General features: G+C 39.4%; 1 protein-coding gene across 4 annotated transcripts in view; it reads left to right on the top strand.

Annotated features, from left to right (window-relative positions):
• SLC39A12 (solute carrier family 39 (zinc transporter), member 12) overlaps positions 1-24,374 on the top strand; it is an 81,013-nt gene that overhangs the window by 21,824 nt on the left and 34,815 nt on the right. For 2 of the 4 annotated variants that reach the window (XM_011963882.1, XM_011963885.1), the window contains 6 exons: positions 3,278-3,450; positions 6,671-6,842; positions 12,927-13,099; positions 16,568-16,720; positions 18,585-18,695; positions 21,355-21,421. In XM_011963882.1, coding sequence (XP_011819272.1) covers positions 3,278-3,450; positions 6,671-6,842; positions 12,927-13,099; positions 16,568-16,720; positions 18,585-18,695; positions 21,355-21,421 — 849 coding nt within the window. The remainder of the gene's footprint in view (positions 1-3,277; positions 3,451-6,670; positions 6,843-12,926; positions 13,100-16,567; positions 16,721-18,584; positions 18,696-21,354; positions 21,422-24,374) is intronic. The other 2 variants (XM_011963883.1, XM_011963884.1) reach the window with 2 other exon arrangements.

Below are 24,374 nucleotides of genomic sequence, written 5' to 3'. Positions count from 1 at the left end.
TTTCTCCTAAGCAAATGGAGTCTCTCACTCTCTGTTCTGAGCCACCTGAAACTGAGAGTGGACTGACACAAGCACCACTGTGCCCACCACCACTATGACCACATTGGGTCAGCACAGCACTGAGTCTCACCCGAGGCCCACGGTAACCACTCCCTGGCTATGTTTGCTGAAGGCCTTGGGACTCTACAATCAGCAGGTGGTAAAGCCAGCCAGACTTGTGTTCTACTCTTCAGAGTGACAAGTTACCCCAGTCCCCAGGCAGGTCCAGAGGTGCCATACAGGAGCCAGGATCTAGAGTCAAAAACCTTAGAAGTCTACCTGGTATTCTACTGTATTGCGGCTGAACTGGCACTCAAATCACAAGATGTAGTCCTTCTTACTTTTCCCTCCCCTTTACAAAGGCAGAGGAGCCTTACCCTGTGGCCAACACCACCACAGGTCCATGGGGAGGGCTGCCAGACTACCGCCAATGTTCCCTTAAGGCCCAAGGGCTCTTGAATCAACTTCTGGTGAATGCTGCCTGGCCTAGGACTTATGCTTCAAGTCAGTGGGCTCCCCTAGGCCCGGGATAGGTCCAGAAATCCCATCCAAGAGCCAAGTCCTAGAATCTGGGACCACCCCCCTGGCTCTAAGAGTCTGTTTGGTGCTCTAACACACTGTGGCTCAGCTGATACCTGAAGACAGCAAATCTCAGAGCCTCACCCAAGGCCCCTGCCATAGTACTTGAGTATCACTGCTGGTTGTTTAAGGTCCGAGAGCTCTTCAGTTAGCAAGTGACAAATCCTGCCAGGACTGGGTCCTTCCCTTCAAGGAAGCAGGTTCCTTTCTGGCCCAGGGCATATCTAGAAATGTTGTCTGAGAGCTAGGACCTGAAAACGGGACCTTGCAACTCTAGCAACACTAACCACAGCCCCATCCTGCTGCTGTGGCTGAGCTGGTATCCAAGATGCAATACAGAGTCCTCCCCACTCTTTCCTCTCCTTTCCTTATGTGGGAGTAAGAAGTCTCTTTTGGGATGATGAGCTGTGCAGCCTGGGGTTAGGAAAGGGATAATGCCAGCACTGTCCTGGCTGGTGTCTCTGTAGGTCATGTGCCGCACTCCCCAAGTCCAGTGTCTCTGGGTCCAGTACAGAACTAGGACTCGTGTAAAAATTGCCGTCCTTGTGGCCTAGACTGCCTTTCAAGTTTATTAGCACCCCAGAGCACTTTAGCCTGAGGTGGCAAGGCTTGTGGAGGAGGTCAGGTTCTCACTGCTAAGATCAGGGGTTCCCCTCTGGCTATGGCTGGTTTAAATGCTTCCTCCATAGGCAGATGTCAGCTGAGTTTGGTCCTGTTTTCCTTTCTGCTATAACAGGACAGCATTGAGTTCAATGCCTCACAATTGCTGTGCCCTCCCACTGTCAGTGCTCAGAGATGCTCTCTGCACCACACTGCTGCTACCAGAGATGCAAGACTGTTTTTTCTACCTCTTCAGTGCCTGTTTCAGTAATAAGAAGTTAAAACCAGACACTATGAGGGCTTGCCTGAATTTTAGTATTTATGAAGGTGCTTTTCTTGTATAAATGTTTGTTAAATTGGTGTCCTTGTGGGGAGATGATTGGTGGAGCCTTCTATTCTGCCATCTTGCTCTGTCTCCTCCAGTTTTTTTCTTTAGCTCTTTGAATATATCATTTCACTACCTTCTGGTCCCCATTATTTAGATGGGAAGTCAGCCATTAATTGTAGTGATGTTCCCATGTAGGTGATGAGTCATTTTCTTTTGCTGCTTTCAAGATTTTATCTTCTGTTGTAGCTGTTGTTTTTTGTTTTTGTTTTGAGATGGATTCTCACTCTGTTGCCCAGGTTAGAAATGCAGTGGTGCCCTCTCAGCTTACTGCAACCTCCACCCACTAGGTTCACGTGATTCTCTTGTCTCAGCTTCCTGAGTAGCTTGGATTACAGGTGCCTGCCACCAAGCTTGGCTAATTTTTTTTTTTTTTTTTCAGTAGAGAGGGGGTTTCACCATGTTGGCCTGGCTGGTCTTGAACTCCTGATCTCAGGCGATCCACCCGCCTCAGCCTCCCAAAGTGCTGGGATCACAGGCATGAGCCACCAAGCCAGGACTCAAGATTTTGTCCTTGACTTTCAGCAGTTTGACTGTAATGTATCTGGGTGTGAATCTTTTTGTGTTTATCTTACTTGGTGTTTGATATGCTTCTTGAGCATGTATGTTCAGGCTTTTACATCAGATTTTGAAAGTTTTGGCCATTATTTCCTCCAATATTTTTTCTAATCCTTTCTCTTTCTCCTTTCTCTGACTGCCAATATGTATACATTGGTATACTTGCTCTTGTTACAGGTCTCCGACACTTGTTCTTTTTCTTTTTTCTTTCTGTTCTTTAGAATAAATTATTTCTGTTAAGCTATACTCATGTTCAGTGATTTTTTTCTTCTGCCCTCTCAAATATGCTGTTGAGTTCCTCTAGTAAACTTTTTGTTTCACTTATTGTCTCAATATTCTTCAACTCCAGAATTTTCATTTGGACATTTATATAATTTAGATTTCCTTATTAAAAATCACTCTTAATTCATTTATTATTGTCAAACTTTCCTTTAATTCTTTAAATATAATTTCCTTTAGTTCCTTAAACATAATAGCTCCTTCAAAGTCTGTATTTGCTGGGTCCAACATCTGGAAATACTGAGATGTATTTATTGACTGCTTTTTATTTCTACCACTGTTGATAACATTTAGGAAAATTCCATTTTAATCATAAGTAAGAAGATGTATAAATCCATATAAATTTACTATTATATTTATTTCTTCTTTGTACAAATTATTTTTTAAAAGCCTAGAGCTATACTGAGGGAAACTAATCTGCAATCTTTAAACTGACTGCCATACCATAGTTGCATTAGAAAACAAGATCTAGTTTGTTTCTAGAATCTTTTCTCCCTTTCACGGCTTTTCTCTCTTTTGCATATACACTCAAAAGGAAAACAATTCGATTGACTTAACTAAAGTAATAATTAACCTACAATGGATGTATAATGCCTCCAGGGAATAATTTCCTAAGGATTAGGCTAGTTTCATCTTTAATTTACATTTTTATAGAAAAAGAAAATACTTGACTCAATGGAAGGCATTTTCATTAGTGGAAATGTCCATTCCATCATCTCTAGGGCTTAAAAATGATAATTCTTTGTAAGGGAATATCTATGCTGTAGCTATGTGACATTGTGACTATTGTGAACTTATCTATTCTATGTGACACCAAATTTTATATGAAATTTCTAGAACTAGACCAACTCCTCAACACTCTCCGGACCAGACGTACTTGTATCAAAAAGGATAAAATCCATCAACTTCAAAGGAAACAAAACAGCATAATAACCCCTGATCAGGACTATTCTAATTTCTCTTCATCCATGGACAAAGAGTCTGAGGATGGCCCAATTTCCTGGGATCAGGTATTGCCATTGTTTCTCTTATGCAAGTATTTGCTACTGTCAAAGGAAGCCCAGCTGTGAAAGTTTTACTAGAGTTGTAGAAAACTTAAAGAATATTGTGTATTATCATGAAAAGTAAAAATATTCTAGTTCTACACGTAGTTACGGTTTTCTTTTTCTAAAAGTGTATCTCTGTAGACATAAAAACAAAGCCAAAGTATATAGGGGAATGAAATATATTGCGTTTTCCTCCTGTGAGTTCAGATCGAATGAATTAATAATTAATTCAGAAAACATATTGAGCATTTTATGCACACCACTAATCATCCTAGGCATGAGAGATACAATGTTGAACAAAAATAGGCACATATTTTTGCTATCATGTTATCTTAAAAGTTAATTTCTGTTACTTCTGCCATGTATAAAAGGCATCTGTTGAAGCTGACTCTTTCAAACTCATGTTTACTGTATTCAACTGCAGGTGACAAGAGTTGATTTCCATATTAATCCATGTTTTTGAAGTTTCCTTAATTAGGGCCAACTCTCAGGAAGAGAGCAAATAGGGTCTCTTCGTGGAGACCTTATTTGAATAAAGAATAAAGGTTATTTCTTAAAATTTTGGGGTTACTTAAGGCATGCATCTTCTAAGAATGTTAATAATCATTTTCTGTGCAAAACAAACACAATCTCTTCTCCAATAATTCTTTTCTATTCCAACACGTGTCTTTCTCTGTGATTCTTGATGGGATTCTAACATAGGACACCAGATTTGAGGACTCTGCCTATATTATTAGGTCGATGGTTTTCCAAGGGTTGTGCCTAGGCCAGTAGCAGCAGCATCACCTGGGAACTTGTTGGAAATGTCCATCCTCAGGCCCCAACCCAGAATCTACTGAATCATAAACCCCAAGAGTAGAGTCCAGAACTCTGTCTTTTAACAAGCCCTGCAAGTAATTCTCAAAACTAAAGATTAGAAACCACTGCTTTTGAATATGTTTGTAAAGCTTCCATAGAAATCTGATAACATCAACACAAGTACAAACATATTTCAAAGTTACACAGGAAGGAATAAAGATATTTTAAAGATTATTGCATGCATAATCTAAATATTCATTTTCTTTTTTAAAAAATAGGTCATGTTCAAAATTTTATAGAATATAATGAGTCCCCAGTAAGGACATTTATATTAGTGATTTCAGAAGAAACTTACTTAATGACCTAAATGGCACAAGAGCAGCAAGCTAAGATTAAGGGCACAGAAGTTTGTGATAGAATAAACTTACTCTGTGAGAAGGTATTCTAAAACTAGAAACTATTCAACTTCTTGACAACAAACTGCAGGAAGGTGCATGGTATTCTCTTCTTGTTTCTTTCTCCATTCCTTTATTCACCAGTAAGGCATTTTCTGATAGGAATTGTATTATGAAACTATCATCAAAATTTTGTTGCCACTGTCCTTTTATTTTTGTCAATATTACTGACGATGAAATAATTAAATTCTGTCAATAACAAGTGGTGCAAAAGAGAATCTTGTCTTTGGCGTACATTATTTTGATAAAGGGAAAAAACCCACAAGTTTAGCTTTCTGTGGATGCTTTTTGTAGCAGACACTTTCTGGAGTTCTTGCCCAATCCCTTACTGAGAAATGCCTTCCTCACCCACAGGAGTGAGGTGGGCACCCATGTTTGAACATCTTTATTCCCTCTCCTACTACTTGGGCAAAACTGATTGAACTAAATGGACTCCTGACCCAAGAGATACCATCTGCAGCTTTGCTGAATCATCAGATCTCTCTCAGGACTTAGAGATGCAGCATTCTTGGGCTCTTGCAGTGAAAAGTCACTTTAGAGTTGGGGCTTATATGGCCGTGAGTTTACGAGAGAGGGCCAAACTGTGAAAGGAAATAGATCTATGGAGAGGGAAACAGGGAAAAGAAAATATTTGGCTCAGGGAGGGAGTGGAGGGCGGGGCCGGGAAGAAGGTTGTGGGCAGAGATCAAGCATCTTTGATTTCCCAGCTTCAAATTGTCATTCCTTATGAAGTGTGGGCGTTCTTTCAATCCCTGGGTTCTTTGAGACCATCTGTGCCTTTCTAATACAATCTCCTCTTGAGTTTCTGATTTCAGTGGGTTCTGTTCCATGCACCCAAACATTTCCTGATCAAGATAAAGCTTTTCATCCATGAAATCATCTCTAAAGATTTTTATGTGGGGGAAAAAGACAAACAGCAACTGTGTCATCATTATTTACGGATTAGCAAAGTGCCTTTATTACAACATCTCTAAATTATACGGCGTGGCACACCAACCCAGCTTTGCAAACCACTGATTTTTAAAACAATACCTTACTGATCGCAACTAAAGATCACAAAGACATTGCATCAGGGTCTTATTTCAATAGAAAACATCTATTTGTGAGAGCGAAACTACATACCACTCTCATTCACCTATGAAAACTTTTACATTGTAATTTTTGACGTACACAATGTCAACCTTTATTCTGAGAGGGACAAATGTCTTGTGGCCATTTTTAGAGACTGTGGCATTTGTTCTTATTCTTCTCTCTCATAAATATGCCTATACAGTATGAAAACAAATTGTACAGTTTTAGGTAAAAATTAGTAAAGTCAGTAGGAAATAATGATGTTTTCAACTGTGTGTGTGTGTGTGTGAAGAAGGGATGCCAACTGAGAGAGGTAGCTATATCATTTGGTATTTACACAGCAGCTGGTTGACATAGCTTTACTTTCAAAAATTTTACCTTTACTTTTAGGAATTCTGAAAGTACAGGTTTCCTACACAGGCTGACTAAATCAAACAGTGTTAAAGACAGTGACCTCATTACCATAGGACTTCTGTTGATTGTATGAAGTCTTCGGTAACACAAATCTATCCTCATTGAAAAAGAACAAAAATATCAAAGTATCCTAAGGCTGTGGGTTAGAACACCACTCAAGACATTGGAAAACACAGTGTGTCTTTCTAGGAAAGAAAAAGTGTGCAAAACTCATACGAAATAATGCTCAGAATGAAAATGAGATATTGCAGACTTTGGTCAGAGATTTAAAATATCCTTAGGAATCACATGTAGCTGAAAGTTTGCAGGGAAACACGTGTCATACTGGCTTCGTGTGTGTATTCTAGCCATTCCATCTAGAATTCACTCCTCAAGAATGACAACTGGTGGAGAATCTTGTTTAAATATGCTGAGATTAGTAACAATGTTATGCTTTCCTCACACAGACTTGCTTCTCTGCTAGGCAGCTGGTGGAGATATTTCTACAGAAGAGCCTCTCACCCATTTCTAAGGAGGACTTTAAGCAAATGAGTCCAGGGATCATCCAGCAACTCCTCAGCTGCTCCTGCCACTTGCCCAAGGACCAACAAGCAAAGCTGCCACCCACTACTCTGGAGAGTAAGTTCTAGATCTTCCTTCAAAAAGTTGATGTGCACAATGTATGCAATAATAATAGTAAACGCAGAATACTTATTATATACCAGGCACAGTTCTAAACATTTCACATTTATCAGCTCATTTAATCCTCCTAACAATGCTACAAGGTAGATATTATTATTCCCATTTTACAGATGAGGAAACTGAGGCACAGAGTGATTAAGTGACTTTCCCAAGGACACACAGCTGGGAGGTGATGGAGTTGCCATTCGAACCTAGGCAAGCTGGCCCTGGAATCCTTGTTTCTAACCACAATACATACTACCCTTCAATGAATATTTTATATTTGTATATGGTTTATATGAATTAATTATGTCTTCTGTAGTTGACTCAATCATGGATCAACATAAAAGGCCATAGCTGAGAGGTGGCATGGTAAAAGAGAAAGCAATAGCATTGGAATGTGGAACACAGAAGTGAGTCATGCCTTCTTTCCTCAGGTACTTCGTGATCTTAAGCAATTTCTCCCCAAGACGGTTTCTTTTCCAGCCCAGTAGAAAGCAGTGATATCCTATAGGGCTGCCTTTCTCACATCATAGCATGTATAAAAAATGAAAACACATTATGAGAAACCAAAGCTCACTGGGCTGCTGTGGGATGAAGGTGACCCATCCAGGGAGATAACCAGCCTCCCAGACGTAGCTGTCAGTCCCAGGAAGGGAAGGGATCATTATTTGCAATTACCTGTATCCCACTGAGTCATTGCAATAGATGAGATCTCTCTGAGGGCTTCACTGGGTACCCGTGAGGTTCAAATGGGATAATGCGGACAAAAATGTCATCAGTAAATTTAAAGCTCTGTATATTTAAAAGACAAAAAAAAAAATGGTTGTCTGAGAACAATCCATGTTATCTAGTAAAAATGTGACAAGTAACTTACCATTGATATGAGGGCCTTAGATACATTATTTTCTCAGAGCTGTGTTTCTTTCTCTTTGAGATAACCTGCAATACCAATCATAGCTGAGTTGTTCAGCTACCCACCTCTAACTCACAGTGGATTCTGTAACATCAAGGGGCTTGATTGAAAATGTTAGGTGAACAAAAAGATGCCAGGCCTAAATATCTAAGATTCCACATTCACTAAGAGAAAAAGAGGTTCATTAATAGTGAGCAGCTAAATAACTCAGCACTTGGTGGTCATTCAGTGAGGCTCAGAACACGGATGAAGACAGCACGGTGGCACCTCGGAGCATCCCTGGCATGTTGACATTCCTACCACCTGGCTTGGAGCTGGAACGTACAGGCTACTCGGAAAAGGGTTTTGAAATTAAGACCTATGAAAAAAGTTGTATCTCCTCTCAAATGAACTTCTAGACACTTCTGGGGAATAGTCTTCCTGGGAAACATCCCAACATGTCACACTCACTAAATAATCCAGAAAGGGGCCGGGCGCGGTGGCTCACACCTGTAATCCCAGCACTTAGTGAGGCCGAGGCGGTCGGATCACGAGGTCAGGATATTGAGACCATCCTGGTTTATGTGGTGAAACCCCATCTCTACTAAAAATGCAAAGAAAATAGCTGGGCGTGCTGGTGGGCGCCTGTAATCCCAGCTACTCGGGAGGCTGAGGCAGGAGAATGGCGTGAACCCGGGAGGCAGAGCTTGCAGTGAGCCGAGATGGTGCCACTGCACTCCAGCCTGGGTGACAGAGGAAGACTCCATCATAAAAAAAAAAAAGAATCTAGAAAGGCCTAGAAAGGCCAGGTGCAGCGTCTCATGCCTGTAATCCTAGTACTTTGGGAGTGGCAAGGCAGGAGGATTGCTTGAGCCCAGGAGTTTGAGACTAGCCTGGGCAACATAGGAGACCCCATCTCTACAAAAAGAAAAATTAGTCAGGCATGGTGGCACGTACCTGTGGTCTTAGATACTTGGGAGGCTGAGGCGGGAGGATCGTTAGAGCCCAGCAGTTTGAGGCTGTGGTGAGCTATGACAATGCGATTGCACTCCAGTTGGGTGACAGAGAGAGACCCTGTCTTAAAAACAAGAACCTAGGCCTGGCACGGCGGCTCACGCCTGTAATCCCAGCACTGTGGGAGGCCGAGGTGGGCGGATCTCGAGGTCAGGAGTTCGAGACCAGCCTGGCCAACATGGTGAAACCCCATCTCTACTGAAAATACAAAAATTAGCTGGGTATGGTGGCAGGCGCCTATAGTCCCAGCTACTCGGGAGACTGAGGCAGGAGAATCGTTTGAACCCGGGAGGTGGAGGTTGCAGTGAGCCAAGATCACACCATTGCTCTCCAGCCTGGGCGACAAGGTGAGATTCCATCTCAAAAAAAAAAAAAAAAAAAAAAACCCAACTTAGAAAAACATCCCTGTCCTCAATTGAAAATGTTGCATTATGTGAATAGGGAAAGGCTTTAATTTCAAAAGTTCTTTTGAAATTACAGAAATGTATGATATTATATTGAAGGGAGGAGGACTTGGGGAGACATTATTAAGAAAATACTGTTCAGTATACTGAAACTCAACCACTAAGCACCACCTTTGAGTTTCCAGGAGTTTTATGGTCATGTACAAATTACGTTTCAGATCTATTCAAAGTAGCTGCTCAGAAGTGGCTAAGAATTTAGTGGCTAGGTCAAGCTCTATTGTAATAATGGGAAACTTTAGAACCTGTCTGCAAGTTGCCTCACGCCAATCAAGACTTCATGGCACCTATGCAGGGACCTGGGGTAAATTAGCAGAGTCCTGTGACCATAGGTCAGATACTTTATGGTTTTGAGGCTGTCCTTCCTACATGAAATCCAGTGAAATATGACTCATAGAGAATCTAAAAAGATTTGCTAACCTCTGAAGTTATGAAACATTCATTTTCCTGCATGGGTAGGAGCCCACAGGGGTGGGGGTAGCAAAATAACTGAAGAAGTTTTAACTTTGCCTTTTGCCTGGGAAATGTCATACCTGATTTGTCATTGTGCTTTCTTGGCATTTTGTGGTCCTTTGCAGTTACCACTTTTCAAATGGGATGGCTTTAAATTTTATTAGATGTCCAGGTGCCCATGTTAATATTGAATTATCTTTAATTTATGTAATAAAAGAAAAGAATGGCATTTCCACACAGAGTCTATTTGGGGAAGAATGGGATATGAAACTTGGTTGAAGATTTTCAGGGAAGTTTCGATAACATTGGTATTTTTATTACATTAGAATGATGAAAGAAATGATGATGTCGGTGTCTGGTCGATACATGGCATACAGTTTGCCATCTTAACCATTTGTATTTGCACAACTCAGTATATTCACATTGTTGTGCAATAGATAATAGAACTTTTTCATCTTGCAAAACTAAAATTCTATATCCATAGAAGAACAACTCTTCATTTCACCTTGTTTCTAAACCATTTCATAGGGATTCCATAGCAATGAAAATGTGGTAGTGGGGGTATGGGAATAGATGCTTAAAAGTTTTTTTACCTCTTCTGAGTACACTACCAACTCTATTTTAATATTAGATCCCTGGGTAATTTAGAACTTATAGTTCAGTAAAGGTCTTCTTAATTTCACAAGACTATTTTTCTGTTACCAGTTACATTATTAAAATGATCTAGGCTGGGCCTGGTGGCTCGTGCCCATTATTCCAGCTTTCTGGGAGGCCAAGGTGGTAGATCATTTGAGGTCAAGAGTTCGAGACCAGCCTGGCCAACATGATGGAACCCCGTCTCTACTAAAAATACAAAAAATTAGCCAGACATGGTCGTGGGCACCTGTAGTCCCAGCTACTCGGGAGGCTGAGGCAGGAGAATCGCTTGAGCCCGGGAGGTAGAGGTTGCAGCGAGCTGAGATTGTGCCATGGCACTCCAGCCTGGGTGACAGAGTGAGACTCTGTCTCAAAAATAAAATGAAAATAGAATAAAATGATCTAATTTAAAGAGTGAACCTTTTAGAAAAATGCAAGAATGATGAGAATGAAATATTTTCTACTTTAACAAACTTTAAGAGGATAGTTCTTTTTTTTTAAATTGCAATGAATTTTAAGTATTTTGACACCAGGATTGTTTGATTTAACTTATTATATATCTATAGTCACTGAAGAAAGTGATAGTTTAATTTCATAATTAACTTTCCTCATTGTTTACTAACTAGTTTGCCATGACTTGTTAGTAATTTCTAAACAGGTAGAGAAATAAGCATTTGCTTTGAATATCCACAAGGCGATGAAAATCTCTATGTTATCTGTACTTGACTCTGAAAGCCATTTCCTCCTTCTCTTTTAATCTTCTCTCTTCCCTTTTCTCCTTTATTTCTTCTTCCTTCATATATATATATGATTCCACATATATATATATGTGGAATGACCTCAGCATATGTATACACACACACACATATATATCTATATATGTGTGTGTATATATATGTTTTTCTTTTGAATAACCTTACAAATTATACTTTATAAATATTTTTAAAAAGGAAGCCTAGAAACATGAAATTCTAAAGATTATAAAAATCATTGCAATCATCCAAAATGTAGATTATTCAGATTTTTATTATCAACTGTAACACTTTCATTGGTCAGTTATCACCAATAACATCACTCATTTTAGTCACTGAAAATAATATCACTGTGGACATTACAAATAATTCAGATAGCTTTTGCAAGGAAGTTCTTCCAAAACGTGGACTCATTTTGTACACAAACATAGGTCTACAACAGGGCCAAACCTTATGCTTCCTATGTAAGAGCTACATTTTTGCCTTTGAGAAGTTTAAGATATGATTAAGTGGGAATTGCTACTAGTGACTGTCAGTGGATGTTGTAGTTTCAAGTGAGAGATATTAATTTCTTTGAGGGTTGGAGGTGAGTTCAGTCCTGGCTTGCCGCAACAATTTTTAGTAAGGTGTAGTCAGAGTAACTTCCAAACAACAGGGTTATTTGAAGAAAGTCTTGTCTTAGTCCGTGCTATAACAAAATACCACAAACGGATGGCTTACATAAACAACAGACATTTATTTCTCACAGTTCTGGAGGTTGGGAAGTCCAAGATCAAGGCGTCAGCAGATTCGGTGTCTGGTGAAGGTCGGCTTCCTGGTTCATGGACTGGTGAAGTGAAGAACTCCAGTCCCTTCAGCCCCCTATAAAGGCCGTAATCCCATTCAACAGGGTGAAGAGTGTATGACCTAATCACATCCCAAAGGCCTTACCTCCTAATACCACCTACCACCTTGGTGCTTAGGTTTCAACATGTGAATTTTGGGGAGATGCAAACATTTAGACCATAGCAAATCTGTTCATTCTTTTTGTTAAAAATTTAAAAACTTTTTACTGCATATAACGCTTGTACGACTGGGTGCTGTGGCTCATGCCTGTAATCCCATCACTTTGGGAGGTGAAGCAGGAGGACTGCTTGAGCCCAGGAGCTTGAGACCAGCCCAGGTAACACAGTGAGACCGTATCTCTACTAAAAATAAAAGCTTAGCCGGGTGTGATGGCACCTGCCAGTAATCACAGCTGTTCAGGGAGCTGATGTGGGAAAATCACTTGAGCCTGGGAGTTCAGGGTTATAGTGAGCTATAATCACACCACTGCACCCCAGCTTGAGCCAGCAGAGTGAGAACCTATCTCAAAAACAACAAAAAACAACAAAATGTTTATTTAAAAATTCCAAATTGGGAGCAGTGGGCTCGCAACTGTAATCCCAGCAATTTGGGAGGCTGAGAGGAGTGGATCACTTTAGTCCAGGAGTTCAAGACCAGCCTGGGGAAGATGATGAAACTCCATCTCTCCAAAAAAAAAAAAAAAAAAAACAGAAAATGAGTCAGGCATGATGGTGTGTACCTGTAGTCCCAGGTACTTGGGAGGCTGAGGTGGGAGGATCTCTTGAGCCTAGGACGTGTAGGCTGCAGAGAGCTATGATAGCGCCACTACATTCCAGGCTGGGTGATAGAGAGATCCTGTCTCAAAATAAAAACAAAACACTTATTTAAAAATTACATATCCCTACTGGCTGTTACTGTAAGACCGATTCTTCTGGCATTTTCGCCAACTGAGGCTGGAATGGAGGGCACTGGGCACTTACTGTGTTTATGATCTCCTTTGACTTAGAATATGGCTACAGCACAGTGGCTGTCACCCTTCTCACACTGGGCTCCATGCTGGGGACAGCGCTGGTCCTTTTCCACAGCTGTGAGGAGAACTACAGACTTATCTTACAGCTGTTTGTGGGCTTGGCCGTCGGGACACTGTCTGGGGATGCTCTGCTTCACCTTATCCCTCAGGTAATCTGCTCTTTTCCATTTCAGATAAAGTTCACTTCATTTCTCTTCACATTTAACCCCTGGAGGTATTTACGCCAAATTTTACTGAGACTTGGAAGAGAGAATATGGTGGCTGGGGTTTTCCTTAGAAAGAAATATTATTTCCCCAAAGCCTCTCTGCACTTGTAGAAGAGATGCCCCAACACTAGGCTTGCCACATAGTAGTAGTGTTTTTGAAATAAAAGAAAGAAAACGTGGCAGGGCATGGTGGCTCACGCCTGTAATCCCAGTACTATGGGAGGCTGAGGCGGGAAGATCACTTGAGCCCAGGAGTTCAAGACCAGCCTGTCTGACATGTTGAAACCCCATCTCGACTAAAAATACAAAAATTAGCTGCACATGGTGCATGTGCATGTACTCCCAGCATTTTGGGAGGCCAAGGCAGGCGGATTACTTGAGATCAGGAGTTCGAGACCAGCCTGGACTGTGTGGTGAAACCCCATCTCTACTAAAAATACAAAAATTAGCTGGGCGTAGTGCCATGCGCCTGTAATTCCAGCTACTCACTCGGGAGGCTGAGACAGGAGAATCGCTTGAACTCGAGAGGCGAAGGTTGCAGTGAACAGAGATCATACCACAGGTTGCAGTGAGCAGAGATCATACCACTGCACTCCAGTATGGGTGACAGAGCGAGACTCTGTCTCAAAAAAAGTTGTCATTCAGGTAGTTCACCCAAGACCTGGTTGTTTAAAAGTCCAGAATCTCCCCGTCTCCCTCTCTCTTGCTTTCTCTCTCTCATTATGTGATGTGCCTGCTTCCCCTTCACTGTCTGCTGTGATTGGAAGCTTCCTGAGGCCCACACCAGAAGCAGATGCCGACACCATGCTTCCTGTACACCCTGCAGAACCAGGAGCCCATTAAACCTCTTTTCTTTGTAGTTACCCAGCCTCAGATATTTCTTTACAGCAATGCAAAAATGGCCTAATTCACTCGTCCTTCTTTCTATTCTGCCCAGAAGGCTGCATCTCCTCAGCTACCTTGCAGGTTGGATTTTTGTTTGCGGTCAGCCAATGAGGGGCACAATGGAAAACTCAGGGGAGAAGGAGAGAGAGTCAGAGGTGTTTGTGCCCAGCTCCCTCCCAGCTCCGGCATCCGCTCTAGAAGTGGCTGATTTGCAGTGGGCTGCATCTCCAGTGGACAGCTTCCCCACAGCTTCGGGGCTCACTGGCCTTCCTCCCTTTTCCCTTTCACCCCTAAGGGTGGCAATGCTTTCCTGGGATGCCGCTGGGTGCCTCATTATCCCTTGTTTATACCCTTGACCCTGCCCACCTCTGTAATAGTCTTATCTTTCATGCGTCTTTATTTGAGCCACCACAGTGGAGTTCTCCTTCTTGCCTAACAGTGTCCAGATTTCTCTTATGGAGCAGGTAAGCATCAGGAGGCTGCCTCCTGTTAACATGTGCTGAGGCTCTTTTTCAGAAAAGAAAGGAGTAAAACCTGAGTTGAGGTCGTCTACAGACGAGGTTTTCTCTTCCCTCTGAAATCTCTTACCGGGGATAATGATGGTGGACCAATGATCCCCACTCCAGCAAAGCCTGAGCTGGTTAAAATTTTCCACAAGCCTCCGGCAGTTTCCTGCAGGGTCACTCTTGTTGCTTAGAGGCTCAATTGTTATTCAATGTTCTGAAAATTGCAAAGGGAGCATTGGAAAAATAAAACCATTATGAGTTTTAATTGCCCTCATAATCTAATATCCTGGAAATATTTCAGGGCTTATGATTGACTAGAGGCGGTGGCTGAGGCCTTTTTTCTAGGTCACAGCAGTGGCAGCAGAATTATTTACTGCCCAGGAGCCTGGGAAGCAGAAAAAGGCTCTCAGGTCAGGCTGAGTCTCCCCCAAAGAGGGAGCCCACAGCAAAGGTGGACTTGTGGATGGCCACAACATGTTACAGAGGAGAACTTAAGAGATTAGCTGGGTTTCACGAAATTTTGTAGACAGTTTTTTTTTTGCTTAAGAAAAGAGAAGAGGTCCGGGCGTAGTGCTTCACGCCTGTAATCCTAGCACTTTGGGAGGCCAAGGCAGGCAGATCACCTGAGGTCAGGAGTTGGAGACCAGCCTGGCCAACATGGCGAAACCCCATCTCTACTAAAAATACAAAAATTAGCTGGGTGTGGTGGTGGGCGCCTGTAATCCCAGCTACTCAGGAGGCTGAGGAAGGAGAATCGCTTGAACCCAGGAGGTGGAGGTTGCAGTGAGCCGAGATCGTGCCACTGCCCTGGGCAACAGAGCAAGACTCTGTCTCAAGAGGAAAAAAAAAAAAAAAAGGGAGAGAGAAAGAAAGAAAACACAAAAGAGACAAGGAAAGATGCAGGACAAGTGTGGTGGCATGCTAGAAAAATCAGTAATCTGTGGCAAGTTTTCAAACGTCTGCACAGAAGTGAGAAAAACGCTACTCATATGATTGCCTTTTTTAGTCAGCTAAATTTGTTCAACTGAAAGATCTACATTTTATTTTGAGATCTGGGGTTTTTCTTCTGTTTTGTTTTATGATATTACAAATGTTCTCTATTTTGTGCAATGACAATCATTAGAAGTATTAGATGGGTATCCTTTAATGCCCTTAGGAAGAGAAAAAGTTGACTAACATATATTGTTTTTTAGTGATATTTACATACACAATGTATTTATGTAGATACATATGCATGAATGTATATAACTACAATCTATACGCATATTATTTCTTGTTCCTTTTTAAAATTTGATGGTAACATTCTAAATCTGGAAACCATTTATGAGCTACTTCATAAATTGCCTTCTCTAAGAGAAGGGATATGGTATAGAATGATCTACTGGCTCATAAGAAATCATGAGGTTGACCAGTGGAATGACTCAACCAATGGGACGAGTCAATTACAGAAGAATTCCCAACACATTTCTTGTATTCTTTTGTGTCCCAGAGACCTGACAAATATTGTCAGTCATACAGTATGCTCCCAATGGAACAAGTCTTCAAGGTGGATTTCTTGCTTATCTGATATTTAATAAAAGTTTACTTTGATTACAATGGGGCATGAGAATAAACCCCAGATGAAATATAAAATTTATTAATATTTTATGAGGCATTGTTGTACAAACAGATGCAGATTGGACTTCTGAAAAACAATGTGGCCGAAGGACTGAGTTTGCATGACAATCTAGGGTACTTGCAGAAATAAAGCTTAGGTTTCATTCTGTTCATTAGCACAGGCTATTCAAAACTCTCTTTTGTTTTCTATTGTACACATTTTATTTGACCCTGGTTAAAGCGTATAGTGGAAGTATTCACACACCCAAAAGCAAACTGGACTTTTAGTGATTGTATTAATAGTTGTCATGGCATTTCTCAGAATGAAAAGTAAATATATTCAACACTGGGCCGGATATTTGATAGTTAAGTCATCAAAAGTTATATCCTTCTTTCTTTCTGCCTTTTTTTTTTTTTTCTGAAGGTTCTTGGTTTACATAAGCAGGAGGCCCCAGAATTTGGGCATTTCCATGAAAGCAAAGGTCATATTTGGAAACTGTTGGGATTAATTGGAGGCATCCATGGATTTTTCTTGATAGAAAAATGTTTTATTCTTCTTGTATCACCGAATGACAAGGTATATTTTTATTTGTCTTGTGCTTTAAAGTCTTATAATACATTCATCTGTTACTTCAGAAGTACTTGTTCAAAAGTAATGAAGTTACCTGTGTAAGGGATGTCTAATGGAATGCTGATTTCAAGAATACACAGCTCCTTCTAATAGGATATTAATTTTTTAAAACATCTATTCCTGGGTAGTTAGTGTACTTGTTACCACCTTTTGTTTAACCTTCATGGTTGGTTTATGAACTGGGCACCATTTTATGTCTGGGGACTGAAGGGGTCCAACGTTCTGGCTACTAATCAGTGTTTTGCATGTCTTTCTTAACCTAAACAAATAAGCAAACAAAAACTTGGAAAAGCCACAAAATCACATGTCATTTTCTATCTTAAAGGCATCTAAAATTACAAAAATAAGCAGGTTAGAAATTTTGAAATTTACGGCAAATATTTTTTCAGCTTTAGTAATTTCTTTTATTATGCCAGTAGCTGATAAATGTCTACAAATATGAGCCGGGTGCCGTGGCTCACGCCTGTAATTTCAGCACTTTGGGAGGCTGAGGCGGGCAGATCACCTGAGGTCAGGAGTTTGAGACCAGCCTGGCCAACGCAGTGAAACCCTGTCTGTACTAAAAATACAAAAATTAGTCAGGCGTGGTGCCGTGCGCTTGTAATCCCAGCTACTCGGGAGGATGAGGCAGGAGAATTGCTTGAACCCGGGAGGCAGAGGTTGCAGTGACCCGAGATCGTACTACTGTACTCCAGCCTGGGTGACAGAGCGAGACTCCATCTCAAAAAAAAAAAAAAAAAAGAAAAAAGGAAAAAATAAATAGCACATACTGTTTATCATTCCTAAATTTGTTCAAAATTCTGTTTTGTGCATCAAAAAATAAAATGAATTTATGGATGGATAGAGGGATGATAGATTGATACATGATAAAAAAGATTTAATAAAATAATCAGAGGATCCAGGAAGTGGATAGCTCTATATTTACATTACAATACAATTCTTTCAGCTTTCTATATACTTGAAAACTTTTCAGCAATAAATAGATGTCATGAATTCACATAGACTACAAGTCACCTTTTGTAAAAGTTTTCTAATAAAGCAGGACTTTTCTTTGGTCTGGGGCTCAAACTAGGATGCTATGGTAATTTGGAAATTAGGAACACCAACTTCTATTACAGTACTTATCCTAAATGTTTAGGGACTTACCCTTCACAAAAGAAGTTCTAATCTCAAGAAGCATTAAAAAAATAACAAATCCCCACTTATACCCAATGGATTAACATTTCTGGGTTGGGAAAACTAAATTAGAAAGCCAACATACCAATAACTCAGTAGTTAGAAATCCAGTATGGTAATGAGTGAAAGAAATTCTGAACATCCAAAAATGTAGAGTTTATTCAGATTGTTTATGGGTTTTTCAGGGAGTTTAACAGCACATGAGTTTTAAGAGCATAATTTCAAGATTTATAATATTGCCTAAAATAAAAGGAATGCATATGTTTTAGGAACTGCAAATGCTTTCCTTGATGAATATATTTCCAGAGACGTTATTTTAGTAGTCACAGGGTACAATATACTTCTGATTATTGTCATTGTGATATCTCTGTCAGAAAGAATTCAAAATTAAATTTTGTGTAAATATAATTTTTTTAGTAAATAAAAAGACAGTATAAAAACTACCACTATTCAAGACTCCTTCAATCATCACTAGACATTTTTGAAGTTGCATTCCATTCTTAAAGCATCCCAGTTCTCTTTTGTGGCAACTACCATTTTGGCCAATAGGCAATGGAATGGAACCATGGCATTGACAAAGACTACACCTGTGTTCTTCCGGCTTCAACACTAATTTTAAATCATCCTCATCCAGCAGGGCCTGTCACTGGTTAATGGGCACGTGGGACATTCCCACCATCTTGCACTCAACTCTGAATTAAGTGACCAGGCAGGCAGAGGCAAATCTGCTTCAACTATCCAGTTGGTAGGTTGTTGATCTGAAGCATTCTACTCATCTGATTATCTTCTCTCCTTTATTCCTCAATGAACAAATGAAAATCAGTAGGGTAGATAAACAGATTCCCTACTCCTGCTTTACCTATTCTTAACTATGATAAATGCTGTTTAGAAAACTCAGCCAAGCACCTGAAAGCTGTTGTAAAGAGCAACAAGCACCCTCCACAGATTCAAATCATTGCTCTCTGCATCACTTTCAAACATGTATGGATCAGACTGACATCGTAGACACGTCCTTAATCCTTGTGTTTACAAGTTTTCATAAACCAGTTGACCTTTGGGTTTTGCATTCTGAGTAATCCTTAGCCCTGACTAGGTGGATGCAAACAGATGTTGAGCAAGGGATTACTTAGCGCACCTAGCACCTAGGTGTTCATTCCATAACGCAGGAGAGAACTGATTCTGCCTAATGAGATGTTTCATAGTTAAGTGCCTTCATTCTACTAACTTTTCCATGATAAAATCTTCTATATTAATTCTCAAAGCACAATGTCCAATCATGTTCAAAACAATATTCCCATTCAGATTCTTAAGTAAGTATAGGAATGGGAAAAATATGAAAGTAAGTTTTAATTGTTAAAATCCCTACCTCCTGGAAGCATGGCCTTGGGGTAAAGGGTTTACAGTGTAAGGACAGATTCCTCAGTAGAAATGAGGAGGCTATTCCTGAGACATTGACATAGCAAAATAGAAGTCAGGGAGTAGATTTCAGATCTTGTGCTAACTCAGAGATAGGAGCCAGAAATTTCCTTTAAAATACGATTTTAAGGCCGGACGCGGTGGCTCAAGCCTGTAATCCCAGCACTTTGGGAGGCCGAGACGGGCGGATCACAAGGTCAGGAGATCGAGACCATCCTGGCTAACACGGTGAAACCCCGTCTCTACTAAAAAATACAAAAATCTAGCCGGGCGAGGTGGCGGGCGCCTGTAGTCCCAGCTACTCGGGAGGCTGAGGCAGGAGAATGGTGTAAACCCGGAAGGCGGAGCTTGCAGTGAGCAGAGATCCGGCCACTGCACTCCAGCCTGGGCGGCAGAGCCAGACTCCGTCTAAAATACGATTTTAAGAGCCTTAACTGTATTTATTGCTTATTCTAAATGTGGTTTGAAAGAAGATAACTTCAGGTGGGGTTAGTTTCAAAAATCACTTTACTATTGACCTTATTCCTTCCCTTTGAAGTGTCCAGAGCCCCAAGATGCAAATTATGCCAGATCTCTGAAGGTACCTTAGTGAGTCTTGAGCTATTTGAAACTCCAGCTCACTAATATACGTATAATTCCTCTTGTTATTTAAGCTGCAAGTTTGACCTAAAGCATAATAGAAATCGTACAGACTTTTAGGAGTGTTTGATGAGTTTAATTTCTTGTTTTTTCAAGAAACTCAAGGATAAAGAAGAACATACATTTTTTTCCCAGTCAATAAGAAGTCCTGAATGTTTGGCTGTAAATTACTTTACATAATGTGGCAATAAATAGCTTTCGTTGAAAAACAAGATAAAACATTCTAGAATAAATATCTGAATTCTGGTATTTTAACAGAACTATAAAGCATTGTGATTATAATTAGGTTTTTGGTGTAACATAAAGGGATCATATTGCTTTTTGTTTCTGTATACACCCAACTTCAAGTAAGAGATCTACTTCCTGCTCTCTGTATCCTACAGGCTATACCTTACTTCTCAGCCATCCTTCTCCAAAAACGGCCTATTATTATCTTTTGAATAGCTGCTATTATTCTAATATGTGAACCTTACTAATATGTAAAATTTACTTTCTCTTTTACACACACACAACATGTATTTATCTCATTACATTTGTGTCAAAATTTGTACAATTTTGGGTGATAGAATTCTATGAATATGCTTTTAAGAGGACATATTTAATATGCAGATAAAAAGTTTTTTATAGAATTGAAATCAGAGGCGCAAAGAGGGAAAATATCTTTTCAGAAATTGGACTATGAGTCAGTCTCTGAAATAAAATGTAATCTTTATACTCATAAAGTCAATTTCAAAATCTCACTTCTCTGTCATATAAAAGGATTTTAAAAACCTTTGAATCTATTATTGTTGTCTTTTATAAATCGGTGGATCTACTTTCTTAGTGGGCAAGATTCTTTTACTGACTGGCAGAGCAGTTAACACAGAATATTATGCTGCAGTGAATGAAATGAGGTGTTGAGTTGGCATGGGTTTCTTTTCCATCCAGTGGATTCCATACATCCACTGCTCACAGATTAGAGGATGAATCCTAAATCCTCAATCCACCTTACAGGAGAAGTGCCGAGTTAGGCCAAGAATAATTTTTTTAATAGCTTTTGAATTTCATAAAGGTTTACATAATTTATGAGTCTGAATTACAGACTGCCTCAGTAGCCTTCAGCTCTCTATGGAAGATGCTGATCTCCGAGAGTGCTATTTTCATCTAAATATGAAGAGTACAAAAGACTTGCTTTGCCCACAGACTTTCGGTTCTACATCATGTGTGTCTATGAAACCTAGAGGTTCTAATATACATCTAGAGTGTTAAAATGTCTTTTAAAAACCAACATAATTCTCCAGGTGTTTCATTTTCCAACAAAATCATGGCCATTACTTATCTTTCATCAGTTATTTTTTAATTTAAAATAGAAAAGCCTAGAAGATTCACAGGCAGCTGAAATGCCTATAGGCAGTATGACGGCTTCCAACCGAAAATGTGAGTACCAAGCTAAACTTTACATGTAGAAAGTGCCATAGAAAACAGTTATGTCTGTTTGAAAATAAAATGTCAAAACCATGTAGATGTCATATTGGGTATGTAGTTTATTATAAAAAACTTTGCAATAGGATTTGTCATAAAAACTAATTCCTATCCAGCTCTCAAATTTACTACATATTCATATCAATTTTACTCTTTCCTTTAAAAATGAAGTTTTTCTTAGTTGATTTAAACTAATTCCCTTCAGGGGAAATTTCAATTAATGTAAACATTTGTGTGTTTATCATAGCTCATTTCTAAATATATTTGTGTGAAGACTGAGGCTTTTATTTCACTGTGAAGTGTGGATATATCATTGTTTTCTCATCTTCTATCACAGTCTACTGAAAATTCATCAAAAATATGTCTTATTTATCACACTGTCATTGAGATGGTAGAGTTCAGATCAGTGATCTCATTTATTCACATCTTATTCTATAACTCATTTGTTAATTTAATTTTTAATTAACAAAGGTTGATGTTTGTTTCTGTGACTTTTTTCTTCTGCATTTAATTTACCAATTTTGGATAGGACTTTATTAACCTGTGTTTATGTTTCTGAGTAATTCTTGCAAATTTTTTGTTTGTTTGTTTTTTCTTTTTTGTCTGTTTTGGTTTTCATCTGTTACTCTTGAAGTTTTGCCCTATTTTTTCTCATTTATTTTACCCTTTTGTGACACAAACTTCTTAAGGTTTTAGTGTTATGCATCATGATTAGTTATTCCCATTTTACCATAATAACTTAGCAAACAATAAAAATAGCTAACATGTATTGAACACTTCTTATATGCTAGGCAATAGGCACAGGGCTGCACACTTGATGTGATCTCATTCAATTCTCCTACAACTTACGTAAGAATAAATATTATCTGAACTATACAGATGAAGAAACTAGTTGTTAGAGAGGTTAAATCACTGCTCAAGATTATATAGCTAGTCAACCCTAGCACTGGGGAACTAAAGAAATGCTAATGCACCAACAATTGTTTTGTGCTCATTCATTCATGCATGCATCAATGCGTCCTTTCACATTGTTTTATTCATTGAAGAAATGTTTGAAGATATGCCCTGTTTCAGGCGTGTTTTATGCAATGCAGAATAAAATAAGCATGGTCTTGATCAGTGCAGAATAAAATAAGCATGGTCTTGATCAGTGCAGAATAAAATAAGCATGGTCTTTATCCTTAGCTTGGGATGTAGTCAGGGATAGAAATACTACTAAGAACAAACACCATTATAACAACTAGTGTTCTAATTGTTTTAGATACATTAACTCATGTAATTTATTTATTTGATTCAAAATTTGTCCATTTCTGCTTTTAGAACATTGCTAGTAATATTTTTTCTTCTAAACTTTTAGTTCCAAGAGTAATTTTAGAATACTGGGCACATAGTAGATCTGCAATAGACTTTTTTTTCTCTTTGGTTGTGGTCTTGAAAGGAGGATATGCCCAGTCAAACCAGGAGCCGAAAGAGGATGCTAGATTAGGGAGTAACGATGGTCTTCTTCAAACATTTTGTAGGCCTCCTACTTACCTGCTTACTTTCTGTCCAGCTTGGCATACAGAATGAATAGTAAACACATCCATATTACATTACTCAACTGCCTCTTTGCCAGGACATATTGAATTAAGCTTCAAATATTTGATGACTTGTTTTGTATTACCTCATCCGTGGAACTCAACTTGTGTTTCAAAAGACAAGATGCAAAAATTCAATCCACAGTCTGATTTAAATTTTAAAAAAGCACAATGATACCACTTCCAGCCCCCATGTTTTACCATGGAAAACCTCTGATAGTTCAGAAACATGGAACTCAATATGACTGCCAACTATGTGAATAAAGGTAAAATATTATAGGTAATTCTTTAATGAGTACATTAAATTACCAGTGAATACTTGTCTTCCACTAAATTTTTTTTTTTTTTTTTTCAGACAAAAAATCTCTCTGTCACCCAGGCTGGAGTGCAGTGGCATGATCTTGGTTCACTGCAACCTCTGCCTCCTGGGTTCAAGCGATTCTCCTGCCTCAGCCTCCTGCTAACTAATGTTTAAATTATTTTAAGAAATAGACACAGTGTGTTCTTTATGGCTTACATGCAAATGTTTATATTTGCCTGTGGCTTGTTACCTATCCATGATCTGACATTTAGAAACCCATGATCAGAGATAATAAAACAACAGCAAAAATAGGCCACACTGGTTTCTAGCAGGGTATAATATTGGCTAAAAATCCTCATTTGGAATATATGCTATTAATACCAAGACTACATGTAGGCATGTGGAAATTACAAGTTTATTTGCATGTTGCAGTGTTGTCAAAAGTATCACTTCAAGTTTTTTTTTAATTTCCTTTCACAAAGAAGAGCTTTATCTCTGAAAATTGGCAGGAGCAGTTAAATGATCTGGTGGCATTATTGGACTCTGAGCGTTTCTAGGCAATGTCAATAAGAACTCCCTGAATTCAATAATTCAGTATTTATTCTTTGTTCTTATGGCTGTTGCCTGAAATCTTTCCCTTTTTAGCAAAGATTAAAATAAGTTAGTGAACCACAAGAAGGATGTAAGTTAGTCTTACAGTGATATTTCTAAATATCCATGATTTTCAGAAGTAAAATGCACAGGCCATCTTTGAAAAACAGTAAATGGAGCTATCTTCTAGATGTTAATTTGGGCTCTATCTGCTATTTACTGAAGTTATTTATATCACAGTGTGGGATATGATATGAATCAATTCGTACTCCCCAAATAAGATGGCAAACCATATTATAATGCAATCTCCCTTGTAGTCTTAGGCCGTGTAACAGTTAGAAACCAGGAACTGCTGGGCGCGGTGGCTCACGCCTGTAATCCCAGCACTTTGGGAGGCCGAGACGGGCGGATCACGAGGTCAGGAGATCGAGACCATCCT

This window comes from Colobus angolensis, unplaced genomic scaffold, assembly GCF_000951035.1.
Source record: "Colobus angolensis palliatus isolate OR3802 unplaced genomic scaffold, Cang.pa_1.0 Scaffold63, whole genome shotgun sequence".
NCBI classification, from domain to species: Eukaryota; Metazoa; Chordata; class Mammalia; order Primates; family Cercopithecidae; genus Colobus; species Colobus angolensis.
Note: the sequence above shows the minus strand (reverse complement) of the source record. Positions and strands in the feature narration are given on the sequence as shown.